This window comes from Somniosus microcephalus, chromosome 13, assembly GCF_052327205.1.
Source record: "Somniosus microcephalus isolate GS21.2 chromosome 13, FLI_Smic_1.0, whole genome shotgun sequence".
Taxonomy (NCBI): domain Eukaryota; kingdom Metazoa; phylum Chordata; class Chondrichthyes; order Squaliformes; family Somniosidae; genus Somniosus; species Somniosus microcephalus.
Genome location: NC_140999.1, coordinates 35,496,780 through 35,514,287, shown reverse-complemented (window position 1 = coordinate 35,514,287; position 17,508 = coordinate 35,496,780). Strand labels below are relative to the sequence as shown.

Here is a 17,508-nt window from a genome sequence, read left to right as displayed (position 1 = left end):
TCATCTGGTGTGTGGTAATTATCAGTAACAATGCCCCAGAAAACACATTTTTCTAAGTTAACAGTTTTGGGATCTCTATTACCAAGAACTTACTGATTTGTGTATTTCTACATCAAAATACAGGGATTTTTTACAGGTAGTTTACAATTAGACTATACTGAGAATAATGAAGTGTATTTCTATGATTCTTTTTAATCATAAATGTACAGATCATTAGCTTAGATAGATTTCTAGACACAAAAGGCATCAAGGGGTATGGGGAGAGAGCAGGAATATGGTATTGAGATAGAGGATCAGCCATGATCATATTGAATGGCGGAGCAGGCTCGAAGGGTCGAATGGCCTACTCCTGCTCCTATTTTTCTAGGTTTCTATTAGTTATGAAGATGTTGTATGATAGAGATTGTTTTTAAAAGCTGAAAGCGGCAGGCGTGAGTTCCTCTTTCTTTAAGCATAGCACTAAGGACGAACAAACCAGTATTGAATTAAATAAGGTTTAATTGTGTCCACGTCCAATTAGTCAGTCTTCTCTTCAAACCCCACAAAGAGAGAAATGAATAAATATGGGGGGAGAAATTGGGTATAGCCCTGCTTGGGGCGCTAGAATTGGCGGTGCGCAAATGTTATCACCATGCGCAACTTATCGCCACCTCCAGCGATATTGGGTTGCATCGCCCCTGAAGGAGATTGCGGCGTAAAATCAGGCGCTGCACGGGACTCCTAAGGCGCTAACCTGGCGGCGCTACTCAATATCTGGGCGGACGGGCGCAGCGCAGGTGCTGTCAATAATCGATGACCACGAGACCTGCTGGTGCTGGCCAGCTCTTAAAGGGGCGGGTCATTTAGGTTCAGCAGCCACATTCATCGCCCTGTAGGCCTCAAAATTGGCGCTGTGCATTCTGAGGCGTTACAAACTTTGACCAGATGGAGAGGGTGAGGCAGAGAGCGGAGCGCTTTTCCGAAAGGGCATTGGATGCTTTGGTTGGCGCAGTGGAGCGCCGGCGAGCAGTGCTGTACCCTGACAATGGCAGGAGGACTCATCAGAACGAGTACCACAGAGCTTGGAGGGAAGTTTGTCAAAGAGTCAACTCCAGCACCGTGGCGCCCAGGACTCCTGTGCAATGCAGGAAGAAGTTCAACGATCTCACTCGGGTCGTTAGGGTGAGTGGCTTATTGGCAATCTTCTTCATCCCTCCATCTGCACCTGACTTTATGGCCAGAGGGTGCGCGATGCCCCAATGGCTATCTGTCAGCCAGCACCCATGGCCCTTTCTGGGAACACACACGTACATTCAATTCAGGGCATAATGTAAGGGCTGATCCACCATGGGGGGCATGAGATGACAACTCAGGGCATAATGTAAGGGCTGATCTACCATGGGGGGGCATGAGATGACAACTCAGGGCAGCATGTTTCATAACTTCCCATCCTTTCTCCTGCAGGCCAAGCTGGACAGGAACCGGAGAGAACAGATTCGTACTGGAGGGGGCCCTCCTCAGCTGCAGGAACTCACGGACCTGGAGGAAAGAGTCCACCAGATTGTTGGAGGCCGGATGAGTGGTCCTGTCACCACTGGAGCTGCCGACCCCATTGTGCACAGCGATGGTAAGGTCATCACCTTTTTGAACAGTCTCCTTCCACTTGTTCCCCCCACCAGCATGCTTTTTCAGTCTGGACCCATGTCAGAGCATTGCAGCACTCTTGCATCCTTTGCTGCCACCCTGTCCTTTCGCTAAAGCCACTCTTCAACCTCCCTGCTTTCAGATGCTGCATCACCAGCTCGGGAGCCAGGCCATCAAGCTGCCAGGGACAGTGACTCCGGAGGCGATGACCAGGAGGAAGCCGGACCATCCATGCCACCCTCAGGCGAGCCAGCCCATCTGCAGACTGGGGATAGTGCTTCCCTGGAAGGGAGCGGGGGGGATGGCTCTGAGGAGGAACCAGTTGCAGGAACCAGCGGCCTCCAGCAACGCAAGGGGGGTAGGGAAGTTCGGGAGCCGTTGCCCAGGGCTTTGGGGCAGCCCTGGAAAAGACTGCCCAGGGCGTCGGTACATCACTGGGAAGGACTGTCCAGGGCGTCGCTACATCATTGGAAAGGACTGTCCAGGGCTTCACCGAAGCACTGGCACCTGCCACGCAAGTGCTGAGTGCTGCCACGCAGTCCCTCGCTAGCCTCATGCAGAGGCTGATTGAGGCCACACAAGCACTGACTGCTGCCACCCTCGATGGATCAGGCAGGATTACCCGGGGCCCTTGCAGCACCACAGCAGGCTAGCAATCTGTAGACCAGCGGATTGGTGCGCATGCTGCGGTGCTGCCCCATCAGAGTGCCAGTGTGTCGGCCGACCACAGAGCAGGTGTCCACTCTCAGGATGTCAGCATTCCTGATGCCAACGCTGGCACGTCTCCACTGCAGCTGCCATCACCTGCAGGACAGACTGCTTCCACCCATGCCCATTTGGAGCAGTCAGCATCCGGCCCCTCCAAGCCCAGAGTCCGTCCAGGCCGTCCCTCAGGGGCATCTGCGCTTTCGGACAGTCAGCAGGCGTCCCCCAGCCTTCATGCAGCCACTGGGGTCCCATTACGGAGGAGCTGCAGGGAGGGAAGGGGCCGTTCTCGCAAGAGAAGTAGATCACCATCAAAGGGGAAAGAGTAGAAGGTGCTGCTGAGACGTCCTATTTCTAGAAATCAAGGCTGTGGATGCTGGTCTGAATGTTAGTCATGTTTTGGATAGTCTCCCGGGTGTGCGAGTCACTTATGTGTTAGTTTGTTAGTTAAGCTTTCTGTTGCCATTGCTTTGTCATGATGGAAGGAAGCACAGTTTTCAAAATAAACAAAAAAATGTAATGTCATTGGCCATGTCTGCTATTTTCAATCATTCTGGCCTTCGTAGGCTTTGGGTTATCCGAATGGTTCCATTCCTGGTCTTCGAATGGCACCAAGCAGTCCGTGAGAGGGGCCTAGAACCGACTCCTTATCAGCCTCTGACAGACGGCCCTTCCAGTTTCTCAGACCCTCCCGTCTTGGTCCTTCTCCTCCTCCTCCTCCTCCTGCTCCTCCTCCTCCTCCTCTGCTGGTCCTTCAATGTCTGCTGGCATTGGCTGGGTGCGCAGGGTGGTGAGGTTATGGAGCATGCAGCAGACGACGACGAAGTGGGAGACTCGCTCTGGTGAGTACTGCAAGGTGCCTCCCGAATGGTCCAAACAGCGGAACCGCTGCTTCAGCACGCCGATTGTGTGCTCCACAATGTTCCTCGTCGCCTGATGGCTGACGTTGTAGTGCTCTTCTGCAGGGGTGCTGGGCGTGCGGAGCGGGGTCATCAGCCATGGGCACAGTGGATAGCTCTTGTCGCCGAGAAGCCAGCCTTCTGGGTGAGCCGGGGCCTCGAAAAGGTCAGCGACTGAAGTCTGGCGCAGGATGAATGCGTCATGGCTGCTGCCTGGGAACTATGCATTGACTGCCAGGATCAGCTGCCGGTGGTCACAGACCAGCTGCACATTCAAGGAGTGGAACCCCTTGCGGTTGCGGAACTCCTCAGGATTCAAAACAGGCACCCGCAAAGCCACGTGCGTGCAGTCAATGGCGCCCTGCACCATGGGGAAGTCCGCTATTGCCGCGAAGCCCTCTGCGCGCTCCCGCTGCTTCTCCGGTGTCACATTGAAGGAGATGTACTGCCGCCGCCTTTTAAACAGGGCATCTGTAACCTGCTGGATGCAGCTGTGCACCGCAAACTGGGAGATGTTGGCAATGTCCCCAGTTGCTGACTGAAAGGAGCCGGTCGCATAGAAATTCAATGCCACTGTTATCTTCACAGCCACCGACAGAGAGGTCCTGCACCTTATCTGCGGCTGCAGATCTGCCTGAAGCAGGTGGCACAGCTCAGTCACCACCTCCTTTCTGAATCGCAGCCTCCTAACACACTGCTCCTCCAACATGTTGAGGTAAGAGAACTGCTGCCTGAATACCCTGGCAGCGTAAGGTCTGGTGTGGCGACGTCTGTTGGCCCTCCTCCGTCTGGCCATTCCTGGCCCTCCTCCGTCTGGCCATTCCTGGCCCTCTCTCCCTCCGTCCCTGTGCCCTTTCCAGATGGTCGAGCAGCAGAACGTTCCCCTCCAAAGCAGCCCCCATAATAATAGGTCACCAGTAATTAAATAGGGTGTAAACGCTCACCAACAGTAGGGTGATGGTATGAAGGCTGAAGGTCCTCTGGCAGCGCTGTGTCACTAGTGATATGGCTCAGAGTTCAACTTTGCTACTCTGTGTAAATCTCAAAGAAGTTGCGCTCCCAAAATGGCTGCCGCTTTTATACCAGTGCAGTCCCCTTTAAAGAGCGCCCCCCTAAGCCCGAGAGCGACTGGGGAACGTTCCAGGAAGCTGTCCTTATTAGCGCCGGTCGGAACGGAGGGGGGCGCCACTGAATTTCCAGTCCAAAAAGGCGTTGCACACTGTAATGACGTCATGATCTGCCTGCGCCCGCAAGCGGGCACTAAGATTTAGCGCCAACGCTAAAACCCACTCAATATGGCAAGAGGCGCTGGGTTCACTGCGCCCGCCTGAAAATTAGGTAATGCCCCAATTCTCGACTTCTTTAGGCGCTAATCGCTGGCGCTAACAACCGAATTTCTCATGATGTTGATAGTCACAGCACTCTGTTCCATCTTCAATGCACAATTGAGCTGTTCCACATGGGAGTAAGGGATGCATTCTATTCTCCTAAAGCAAGCCTTAAGTTAATAAATTAAAAATAAATTACCTTCAGACAATCATCCAAGGTTTTTGATGCCCAAATACCTGTCTTACCTGGTCAAGTAATTATTGAATGCAATTCACTGTCTATATATTTTTTCCAACTAATTAAATCCCGGGGTTACTTATAATTTGCATTTATATATGGGCCTGGAATTTACGGTGGGTAATAATAGCGAACACTATTATTACCCCTTTGAAACTGACCGCAACTTCAGGAGGTAGCGCATGCGCATCCTGACGTGGAAATCCTGAAGTTGCGGTCAGTCACTCACTGCTCCGACACTGGCTGCGCTGTGACCATCCCACCCCACAGCTGGCAATCAGTATAATCAGGGAAATCAGTGAAACTGATGAAAACTTGGGCTTTTCCGTGGTAATATCGCTGTTAAATATCCCATTAAAAGTAAATCCTTGTTGGAATAGGTGTAACTGGGGTTTTAACAGCGTATTGACTGCTAAACAAATGTTATGGCCCCGAAAAATGTATTTAAATTTTGTGGAGTGTCAAATTTTTTCCGTAATGATGGAAATTACAATTTTTAAGAAACTTTTAAAAATAAATTAGATTTATTAAAAGTTTGTTCATATTTATTCGCGGTTTACCTTTCCCCCCGTGTGAGAGCCCCAATCTTTGTTTTGCTCTCTGTAACATTTTTAAAAAGTCGAGATAAAAGCAACGACTTCACTTCCTGGCTCCCTGTCTGTGAGAATTCTGCAGTGCGATTGGTTGCTTCGACAGCTTGTTGACGTCACAGCAGCTCGCGCTAGGGATTCCCCACTATTCCCCGCTGATCTGACTTACGCGTCGAGAAAGACAAACTTCTCACCACAGAGATCGCGAGATCTTTGTGAGCGGCTTTCTTCAGAGCCAGCCGCTGACTGCAAATTCCCAGCTATAATGTCTTTACTGTAGAAAAATGTCCCAAGGAGCCTTGCAAAGAGGAAGAAAGTGCTACATCGAGCTGGAGTGTCTGTACCACTAGGTGGCTCACTAAGATAAGGAAAGAATAAACTTGGTTATATACTGCACTTTTCACATCCTCAGGATTTCCCAAGTGCTTCACACCCAATGAAGTACTTTTAAAGTGTAGTCTCTGTTGTAATGTAGGGAAATGTGACTCAAGGAATAAACAATATTAGCAGGTATCGCCATCACAGTATTCAGGAAATAGCGTTGTTTCAGAGTCCAAGTGAGGCCTGAGTGGCTTAATCTAGCTCTGTGCCAGCAACAATGCTTAGCCTTATTCCGCCAAGTCGAAATGGATATAAAACATCATTGACTCTTAACACATAAAGAAAGGGAAGAACTTTGACTGTACCTTAATCTTCATGCTTGCTGTAGTCGGCCTGCCTTTCTTCTCATTTTGTAGATTTTCTGGAAACAGTGTTTGAAAGAAGGGGCTGGAAAAAGAATCAGCAACAGATCAGACAGCCATACTCGCCCATTGTACCACTAGTTAAGTTAAAGCAGGCATATGCAACTACTGAAACTTTTCACTTGTCCCCTGAACAGAATGACTGAGCACAGGTGTAGTACATGGGATGTGGATCTCTACACAGGCAAGAATAAAATCTTACTCTCCTCCAATTTTCTTTCTTTCTACCCTGAAGACAGTGACTCATTGGGGTACAGATACAAAGATGCTCGTAACCTTGCTAATGTGGCCATTCTGCCAATGTGTGTTGGCAGGCTATTCATTCTTGGAGGGGTCATCAGAACTGATCCTTATTCTGTCCTCACCTGGCATCTGTATACACACACACACACACACACACACACACACACACACAGTCTTCCAGTTAGAATCCTGGCTGATTTTTCTTGTTTTACCCAGATACATTGAGGCCATTTTCAATGTTCCACTGCCATCTGGTCAAGAACACACAGGCCAGGGTTTGAACTTGTGATCTTCCTGATCTGTGTGATTTAGTGCCATACCATGTGATACTCACTGAGCCATCAGGGAGCTCAAGAAAATATTCTCAAGCAAGCACTAACTGTTCTTGTTTAACAAAGAATGAGGTGAGCAAAATGTTTCAGAAGAGAAGAAGGTCTCCTTTTTTTGCAATGATACATTTATAGACGTTCACTTACTTTAATAAATGTTGGTTTGATTATGTGATTTAAAGATATTCCGTTAAATCAGCGGCACTGGCATTTCATTTCTGAGGCCTGGGTTCAAATCCGGCTCAGACTGCTGGGATTAAAGTCTCCTCAGTCAACTGGCTGTGAGAGTCCCACGTGAAACAACCTGGGGCAGTCTCAATCCAGTTTCTAGTGGGCATGGGCTTACAGCACAAAACCGCCATTAACTGGTAATCTCATTGAGAGAGGCTACAGATGCTTAGTGTGTGAGAAAGAGAAAAAAGTAACATTGGTGCAGTAGGAGGAGCTCTCGAAATTGGAGCAGAGACACATTGTTGGGGCCAAGTAAAGGTAGATTTACTCTGTATCTGGCCGTACTATTCCTGACATAAGAGCACTTGGTGCTGACATTGGGTGCCTAAAATGGGAACATTTCCATCCCTCACTTTGAGCGCAAAGATAGCAATCGGCAGGTGACCTAAGATAGAGTTTGGTAGCAGAGGCTGTGCTGTTGTACATAATATACGGCAAGAGAGCCCCAGGTGGGCAGAGGAAACGCTTCAAGGACATCCTCAAAACCTCCTTGAAAAAGTGTAACATCCCCACCGACACCTGGGAATCCCCGGCCTAAGACCGCACAAAGTGGAGGAGAAGCATCCGGGAAGGCGCCGAACACCTCGAGTCTCTTCGCCGGGAGCCAAGCGGAAGCCAAGTGCAGGCAGCGCACGTCAACCCAAGCACCCCACCCACCCGCCCCTTCAACCACTGTCTGCCCCACCTGTGACAGAGACTGTCGGTCCCGCATTGGACTCATCAGTCACCTGCAAACTCATTTTTAATGTGGAAGCAAGTCATCCTCGGTTCCGAGGGACTGCCTAAGAAGAAGAAGATTAACCTTAATGAAGTTTTCATTCAATCTTGGATTACAAAGTATCCTAAAACAAATTCAAAATAGCGACATTTCTTGGTGGCTCCTGAATGACTCAAAGGACAACAAACAAAAGTGCACTGCGCTGTAAAATGAGAGAGTAAAATGGAGAAGTTGCAACCTCCAGCTAGAGTTTAACAGACCGTAAATCTGGCAGAACATGTAAAGAAAGGTTTAAACAACAGATTTAATTATAGCAGATAAATTGAGCAGATATTATTGGGGAAGAAGCTCAAGATAGTTATAATAATACAACAACAACTTGCATTTATATAGCGCCTTTAACGTAGGAAAACATTCCCAAGGCACTTGTTTCAACTTTGAGGAAGGAGGGGAAATATAATGAACAAGTTTGCAATCCCAAATGATGTGAAATCTGAATGGACCAGATTCTCCACATGCATGTGTAAATGTGAGAAATGATTAATTAGTATGGAACTGAATTAAGAACTTGCATTAAAGAGGTGAATTTGATGAACAAATAGAATCACTAATAAGGGATAGGATAATACGTGGAATATCAGATAATTCTCTGAGGGAAAGGCAGCTGTAAAAGCAAAATCTGACATTTAAATACAGCAGGGAAAGTGGGTCGGGCATCAGCAACCATTCAAAAAAATTAAGTTAATTGAAGCATTCACACCATTAATAATCAATGGGAATGATAAAAAGTGATGAATCAAAGTTGGAGTAGAGAAAGTTATGTGGATAGTGTGGAATGCAGCATATACTGAAAAGTTGAACAGCTTGTATAGAATATAGCAAAAATAACCACTGTTCAAGGTATTCCAATTCACAGAGTAAGCAAACTCAAGCGCGTGTTAGGGAAAGAAAGTCACTTCAGCAATTTTATGTGGCTGTAGCACTTGAAAAGCAAGGCTATGAAAGAGCACGGTATCATTAGCAGTGAAAGAAACAGTGATAACATTTGAACTGCATAGAGGAGCACAAGTGAATATCATGTTTGAACAAGATTACAAGAAATTACACATGTGAACCTAAACTGCAGTGACATTATACTCAGGATTAGGCATACCTGTGAAAGGAATGTGTGTTGTTAGCATCACTTATACACACCAAATATAAGTTGCCACTTCTAATAGTGTCAAAAGATATTGAATGCTTATGGGAAACTCAATCTAGTAAAAGTAAAGGTTTAAAGTGACACAGTGTATAGAACATGTACGTCAAATATAAGCATTGTGTTGTTGGCCAGGAGCACACCAGATAAGGTTTGATTCTTCCCCTTGCAGAAAGTACTGTTTTTACTGTGGGAAAATTAAAAAGGGAGCTTGATAGATAGAGAGAATGAGAGGTTATAAAGACAATGGATGAACCAATGGGATGGATTAACTCATTAGTAATTGTTGACAAAAAATGGTACTTTGAAAGTTTGCTTGAATTCTATAAACTTAAACGGGTCTTTCAAAGGAACCCATCCTTCCCAAAACTACAAGTTTGAATCTCTCCAATCAGGTTTCTGACACTGACACAGCCCTAATCCAAGACATGAATGACATCCACTGTGGCTGTGGTGCACTATTCCTCCTCGTCCTTCTTCACATCTGCAGCCTCTGACACGGTCAACCACACCATTGTTCTACAATGCCTCTCCTCCGTTGTCCAGCTGAGTGGGACTGCTCTTTCATGGTTCCACTATTACCTATCCAACTGTAGCCAGAGTATCTCCAGCAATGGCTTCACTTCCCACCTCACACTGTTAACTCTAGAGTCCCCCAAAGATCTATCCTTTGCCCCCTGTTTTTCCTCATCTGCATGTTGCCTGGCAACATCATCCGAAGACAGGGGGTCAGCTGACAACACCCAGCTCTACCTCTCCACCACTTCTCTTGAACCCTCCACTGCCTCTGTTTTGTCAATCTGCTTGTCTGACATCTAGTTCTGGAGCAGCCTTCAGTTAAACATTGGGAAGACCGAAATCATCGTCTTTGGTTCCTGCCACAAACTCCGTACCCTTGCCACTGATTCCACCCCCTCCCCAACCACTGTCTCAGGTTGAACCAGACTGTTTTCAACCTATAGGTGTCCTATATAAACTCCAAGCTGAATTTCCAACCCCAAATCCTCTCTATCACAAAGACCGCCTACTTCCACCTCCATAACATCACCGACTTCCGCCCCTACCGCATCCCATCTGCCACTGAAACTGTCTTCCATGCCTTCAACACCTCCAGACTTAATTATTCCAATGCTCTCCTGGCCGACCTCCCATCTTCCACCCTCCATAAACTTCAGTTCATTCAAAACTCTGCTGCCAGTAGACTATCCCGCACCAAGTCCCGCTCACTCATCACCCCTGTGCTCACTGACCTGCATTGGCTTCTGCTCCCCCAAAGTCTTAAAATTTAAATTCTCACCCTCGTGTTCAAATCCCTTCAAGGCCCTATTTCATCCCCATCTCCATAACCGTCTCCAGTCCTATAACCCTCCAGGAACTCTACATTATTCCATCATGGCCTCTTGCGTATCCCGAAATCCCTTTGCCCCACCATTGGTGACCGTGTCTTTAGCTGTCTAGGACCTAAGCTATGGAATTCCCTCCATATATCTCTCCTCCTTTACGACCCTCCTTAAAACTGATCTCTTTAACCTAGCTTTTAGTCACCACTCCTAGTATCTCCAGATTTGGCGCGGTGTTGGTTTTTGTTTGATTATGCTTCTGTTAAGCGCCTTGGGACGTTTTCTACTTTAAAGGCGCTATATAAATGCAATAAAAACAAAAAATGCTGGATGTACTCAGCCGGTCAGGTAGCATATGTGGAAAGTAAAACAGAGCCAACGGCCTGAATATTAACAGGGGTGGGTTACGTGGGCGGAGTTTTGGACGGGCGTACATCTTTTGTCCTGGATAGGTTCCCCGCCCGGAAGTCATCCTGATTGACAGGCTTGGCTTCCAGTCAGGCAGGAAGGACTCCGGAGTAGGTCGCAGGAGCAGGTAGGTCCAATCTACGACCCGGGGAATAGGGGGGTCTGATCCCTGACCAAGGGAGGGGAGGGAGCTTTTTGTATGGGGGTGGTTTGATGGGGGTTGAGCTTGCGAGGCTGGGGGGAAGCACTCCTGCTGCTCCTGGTCCACAAGCAGTGCTGGGCACTTAACTTCTCCCCAAAGCTGTCCTTGCCTCCCTCCAGCTGCCGGGCAGGCCATAGTTAAACCTGGAAAACAGGTTAAATCAAAGGCTACCAGTCTGCCCGCCCCTTGTCCCGCCTCCGTTAAACCCGGAAGTGGGCGGGTTAGTTTCGGGTTTGAGATTTTTTTAAATTTTAACCTCTGACCCGACCCCAACCTGTCCATTGTGCCAAAATCCAGTGACCTTTTATCAGAACTGGAAAATGTTAGAGATGTAACAGTTTTTAAGCAAGTGTAGAGCCAGGGAAAGGGAGGAGGGGAGGAAAGAATAAAAGGGAAGGTCTGTGATAAGATGGAAGGCAGGAGTGAGTAAATGACAAAAGGCATGATGGTGCAAGGCGAAAGAGGGTGGTAATGGGACAAGTAAAGAAACAAAAGATGGGTCTAGAGGAGGTGTAAATGGCAACAGCAGAATTATTAGCAGCATCTGCTGTCCAAAAAAAAGGGAGCTGTGGCTATATAAATGCAAGTTGTTATTGTTCTGGCCAACATTTATTCCTCAACCAACATCACTACAACAGATTATTTGGCCATTATCTTATTGCTGTTTATGGGAGCTTGCTGTGTGCAAATTGACTGCCGCGTTTCCTACATTACTTCAAAAGTACTTCATTGGTTGTAAAGTGCTTTGGGACGTCCTGAGGTTGTGGAAGGTGCTGTATGAAAGTCTTTCTTTTATTTCCTCTAACTATGGAATCATTCATTACTGTTGCATTTCTGCACTTCACTTCCCCCTCCTCCCCAGGGATAGTGCTCCACTGTGTTGTGGCATTGCTTGTGGATAAAAGTGAAAGTTAACATATTGCACCATAGAGAAAACTATTGAGCCTTCAAATACTTGGTATTGTTTTTAGAATTTTCTCAGTTAAACGTGACTAAACTACAGTAGAGATTAATTACTGAAATCTGAATTATTCATGTTATCTACATTGTCCTATTTCTATTTTAATGAATCATCCCACTTTTCAAGCACTGAAAAAATCCCTTCAATATTTTCTCTGTGCCCTTCCCTTCCTGAAGGCGATGACTGATGCTGGTTGTAGTTCAACAAGCACCAGCAGCATTCTGGTACCTTAACCAAGTGGTCCTTCTTCATGTTAGTCTGGATAATAACTGCTGGCAATGCTTTTTGAGCATGTGAATCATCACAGCTAAACCCAACCATGTCTTCCACTGATATGTTTCTGGAGAAAGAGGGGTTAGAAGGAAGAAGAGGCAGAGAGGTAGTATTTAAATGAACCCCATTTCCCAGCCCCTAAACTTGCTTTTAAATCTGCTCCATTTCCTGCTTTTTTCCCATTCTGACGAAAGGTCTTCGACCTGAAACATTGGGCAGGAATTTAACTCAGGAGTCGGGTTGGAGGCGGGACTACAACTTTCAGGGTTGTAGTCCCGCCTCCATCGAGATGCAGCCAAGCCACGCGATTTTAACTTGATTGACCTTGTTGAGCCCGCCCAGCGGGCTCAGCAGGTCAATTAAGGGCCACCCGGCAACAGGTGACGTCACAGACTGAAATTTCATCTGTCAAGAGCTTTTGACAGATGAAATATCAGCGTTTCACAGCTGTTTGAAGCTGTCAAACACTGACAGTCTTACTTCTAACCTGAGTCCTTCTCCACAGACTCAGTTAGAAATCTCTCCTGCACAGTAAGCTGAAGGCTGTCACTTTCGACAGTTCGCAGCCATTCTGCTTTCTGTGCCGGTGAGATGAGGGACTCCCGGAACCTAAAGGAAGGAAGGCTGAAAAGGTAAGAAAAGGTCTGTAAAACTTATTTAATCACTTTAGACACACCAAACACACTTACCTTTGCACTCATGCACACATCACTCACCTGAACACTGACATCTCGACCCCTCCAAGTCCTTCAACCCGACGGCCCGACTCCTCTAACCTGGCTTGGTTTGGAGCCGTCGGGAATCCCACACCTCAACATCAAAAATAGGGATTAGGCTAAAAACTGCCTGTTAATTACCTGTTAACAGGCAGTTAATTGGCACTAATCCCTTCCCGCCTCGAGTAGGCGGGTCCCAGTGTGGGGCGGGTACCCGGCTCCTTTGAAACTGGCATGGAGGCGGGTTTGGGTGCGGGAAGGGGTCGGGACCCCTGATTTTGGGATTTTAACCCACCCCCACGCTTCCAATCCCGACTCCACGGCACAATGAAAATCCTGCCCATTAACTCTGTTTCTCTCTCCACGGATGCTGCCTGGCCTGCTGAGTTTTTCCAGCGTTTTCTGTTGTTATTCCAGAAGGTGAGGGCTTGTTGGGACTAATGTTTGTGCTCTTAAAATTCCTAAGTGTCTATTACATCCACACACATCTTGAATGGGAACTTTGAACATTTTTATTGCTGAAGCCAATTGAAATTGAGAGGACACAGACCAAGTTTCAAACCCGGGACATTCTTGGGTGTATGGTTCAGTATAATGCCATAACGAGAATTGATGCACTGAATCATTGGGGAAGCTATTGATTTAAAATCACATTAGCGCTCCAGTGGATTGTACCACACAGGACTAGAATCTGCACCGATAGCTAACACTGCTCACTAAATAAAAACTGAAAACTTAACAAACAGAACACCCAATGGGGAACTGTAGAACACTAAGGGGAGAAATTCGGTATCGCCCCGTTTGGGGCGCAATTATTGGCCGAGCGCAAAGTTTAGCGCCTGGCGCTAATTATCGCCTCCGACTGCAAACTTGGCTTCTATCGCCCCTGGAGGTGATTGGAGCGCTAAATCAGGCGCTACACATCTCTCTTAAGGCGCTAACGTCGAGGAGCGAGGCGCTACCTCAGAGCGCTGGCGAAACTCATGTGATGTCAGTTAGCAATGGAACACAGACACACTGGCAGCCAGTTCTTAAAGGGGAGGGTCGATCGTGCTCTGCAGACACACCCTGCTCATTGCAGCCTTGAATCTCGGCCTGGAGAGACCTGTCCATCAATTCTGCTGGAAAGAACAATGGAGAGGCCCAGGGAAAGAGCTCAGAGTGCAGCCCCCATAGTCTCTTCTAAATCGATGCAAGGAAGGTCAAATCAAAATGAACCTGCAAAGTGCTGCTCAGTGCACAAAACTCCTTCGCACAGCGTTGAATCTCTCCAGAAGTCTCTCTCTCTCTCTCAGAATGCATGGTGCAAAAATGTTGACGACAAAAAAGGGCAGGAAATGGCTGCCTTTAAATAGCGCTCCCCCAGTCCCTTCCTGACTGCAAAATGTTCCCCTCTACCTGTCGTTGCTAGCGGCAGACGGAAAGGCAGGGGACGCCACTCAATATCCGGCCTGGGGCGCTAGCGGGTGTTGCACGCTCGACTGACGTCATGATCATTGGGCACAGGAGATCGTGGCGGTAGTGTTTAGTGCCGCCGCAAAATGTCTGGTCAATTTCGCGAGCGGCGCAAACATCGCCGCGCCCGGGCGCTAGTTGCTTTGCGCCCCATTAGCGCCCTCTTAACCGAATTTTTTCCCCTAAGCATGTTCATTCTGTGAGGAAAACCTTCAGAACTCATTATTTGGTGCTGATTTTCTGGGATCTTCACACACATAATAAACTGGGTATTCCAGCACTTCCTATTGTGTAGCCTCCATGTGTAAACATTCTTTGATGATGGTAGAGCATTTTCAGTAAAATAAAAAGTATAACCAGATCACGATTTGAACTCATTTTAAGAATACTGGGGTAAGAGTTCCTGTAGTGGCGCTTCTTAGTTTCCAAACAGGCAGGCCACTGGGCTGTGGGGCTTTTAACATCGAGTAGACGCGTGTCGAAATAAAACGTTCCCAAACGTAGCTTTGTCTTTTAAACGGTTTACTATAACACTTAACAAACAGAATTACAAAGCAAACACGTATAAACGAACACGGTCAAAAACTGTACTGCTCCAAACCTCACAGCTTCTGCCTCTTTCACCACGTGCAGTTTAAAAACTGTAAGATGGCTGCACCCATGTGTGGCTTAGGGACTGTTCCATTGTGGCAAGAATGAAGGGGGTGTCGGACTATACTACTGGAGCAAGAAAATAGGGGGTTTCTTAATACAATAAGTCGTTCAGGTAAATTAACTGTATTATGCCATTTAGCCACTATTTTAAAGTATTTTCTTAAGCTTTTATGGCTCTTACATTCCGGCCCCTAATTGACTAGGCACATGAAGCATATCAATTACTCAAACATTAAGAGTCATAAACTAACGAGTTCAACATATTTACAATACAAGTGTCCACTTTTTCTTTCGTTCAGGAGCTTTTCACGCTGCTTCTTGTAGCAGGCAGAGCTTTGTGATCGGTCTCTCCAGGGTACTGGTCTTGGTTTGCAAACAGACGCGACGAACGACGCCTCTGGAGTCTGGCATGGTCTTAATTATTTTTCCCATCAACCAAGAATTTCTAGGGGCTGAATCATCCACAATTAAGACAATGTCTCCGACGATGAAGTTCCTCTTTATTTTGGACCATTTTTGACGCTCCTGTAGCAGAGGTAAGTATTCTCTTGTCCATCTGGTCCAGAAGAGGTCTGACATATACTGAACTTGCCTCCACTTCCGACGGGCATACAGATCTTCCTTTTTGAAGACTCCCGGGGGCATGGCTGGCTGTGTTTTCAACAACAACAGGTGGTTCGGAGTCAGGGCTTCGAGGTCATTGGGATCATCTGATGTCTTAGTTATCGGTCGGTCATTAATGATGGCTTCGACCTCGCACAGAACGGTTTGGAGTCCCTCGTCGTCCAGCGCTTGCTGCTTCAGTACAGAACTGAGTAGTTTTCTTATGGTGCGTATCTGTCTTTCCCAGACACCTCCGTGGTGGGATGCAGCCGGAGGATTGAAGATCCACTTAATTCCTGTTTGCATCATGGCTTCCTGTATTTTAAGCTGATTCCAACCTTCAATAGCTTCCCGTAGTTCTCTCTCCGCTCCGACGAAATTAGTGCCATTATCAGAACGCATAATGGACACCTGTCCTCTTCTACAGACAAAGCGCCGCAAGGCGTTAATACAGGAATCAGTGTCAAGCGTGTGTGCCACCTCAATATGAACTGCTCTGATGGTCAAACAAGTGAAAAGCACACCATATCTCTTGACAAGGCTCCGTCCTCGCTTTACCTCGAAAGGTCCGAAATAGTCCACCCCTACGTTTGTAAATGGGGGCTTGTCTGGTAACAAACGGTCTTCAGGCAGGTCTGCCATTTTCTGCTCCCCAGCTCTAGCGTGTAACCGTCTGCAAACAATACATTCAGAGAGTATTTTTCTTATTACGGAATTAGCTCCTGGAATCCAGTATCTTTGTCTTAGCTTCGCAAGCACGTGATTCCTCCCACTGTGTCCAATACTCTGGTGTATATGCTGAAGAATGAGAGTAGCAACCCGGAGGTCCTTAGAAAGGATAGCAGGATGCTTGGCCTCCTCTGGCATAGCAGATTTGTTTAGTCTCCCTCCCACCCTCAGTACTCCATCTTGCAGTGTAGGGTCCAGCTTGTAGATATGACTACCTTTCTTGATTGGAGTATTTTGCTGTAGAGCTTCGGTTTCTTCTGGGTATCTTTGTCTTTGACTGAAGCAAACTATCTCCTTCTCAGCCTTGGCCAAATCCTCCACGGTCAATGAATTCTTGCTCAATGTGGTCTTGTGCTGATGCATATACTGCTGTAGAAGCATTCTCTGCTTATCAGGGTTACTTTCAGACTGACTGATAGTGGCTCGGTACTCTTTTCTCTTACCGCTCAGGTGTAGCAGCAACTCTTTCAACCTTAGAAACCATGCAACTGCTTTCCTCAACTGGTGCCATCCTGAGAAATGGTTAACAAGCTTGTTCACTGTGTCAAAGTTCTCTTTCGTAGTTATGAAATTTACTGTGACTGATCTCTTGACTTCGACGTCGTCTTCAGTAATCTGACTTGGCATATCTGGTCTTTCTGGCCATGATCTCTCTGTTTCCAGCAGATAACTTGGACCTTGTATCCAAGTTTCACTCCTCATGAAGTTTTCAGCCTTCAATCCCCGTGAGGCTTGATCTGCTGGGTTTAATGAGGTGTTTACATACCTCCATTGAGATGGTTGTGTAGCTTCTCTAATGGATGAGATTCTGTTTGCTACGAAGGTCTTGAAGCGTATCTTCTCATTCTCTATATACTTCAGCACCATCGTGCTATCCGTCCAGAAGACAGATTCTTCTAATGGGAGCTGTAACTCTTTACGAATCACCTGGTCAACTTTAACTGCAACAACCGCTGCCGTCAATTCCAGTCTCGGGATGGTGACCTGCTTCAGCGGAGCCACCCTGGATTTTCCCATGAGGAAGGCACAATGTTTCTGGCCCTGTTGATTTGTCGGCAAGAGGTAGGTAGCCGTGCCATAGCCGTCCTCACTGGCGTCCGAGAAATGATGTAGTTGAGCCGTCTTTGTAACTCCAAAACTCGCGGGCTTGATGCATCTACTGACGTTGAAGCTAGAAAGTTGTTGCAAATCTGTCAGCCATCTGTGCCATCTCGGAGCTTGACCTTCTGGGATATCTTCATCCCATCCTCTCTTGTCTCTACACAGCTCTCGTAGCATCAGCTTCACCGGCAGAATGAGTGGTGCCAGGAATCCGAGAGGGT

The 17,508-nt window shown here is 47.3% G+C and overlaps 1 protein-coding gene across 1 annotated transcript in view; it reads right to left on the bottom strand.

The window, feature by feature from the left end:
* The window catches only part of myo1f (myosin IF), a 214,742-nt gene that overhangs the window by 45,340 nt on the left and 151,894 nt on the right, over positions 1-17,508 (bottom strand). The window contains exon 16 of the mRNA XM_086004739.1: positions 6,070-6,151. Coding sequence (XP_085860865.1) covers positions 6,070-6,151 — 82 coding nt within the window. The remainder of the gene's footprint in view (positions 1-6,069; positions 6,152-17,508) is intronic.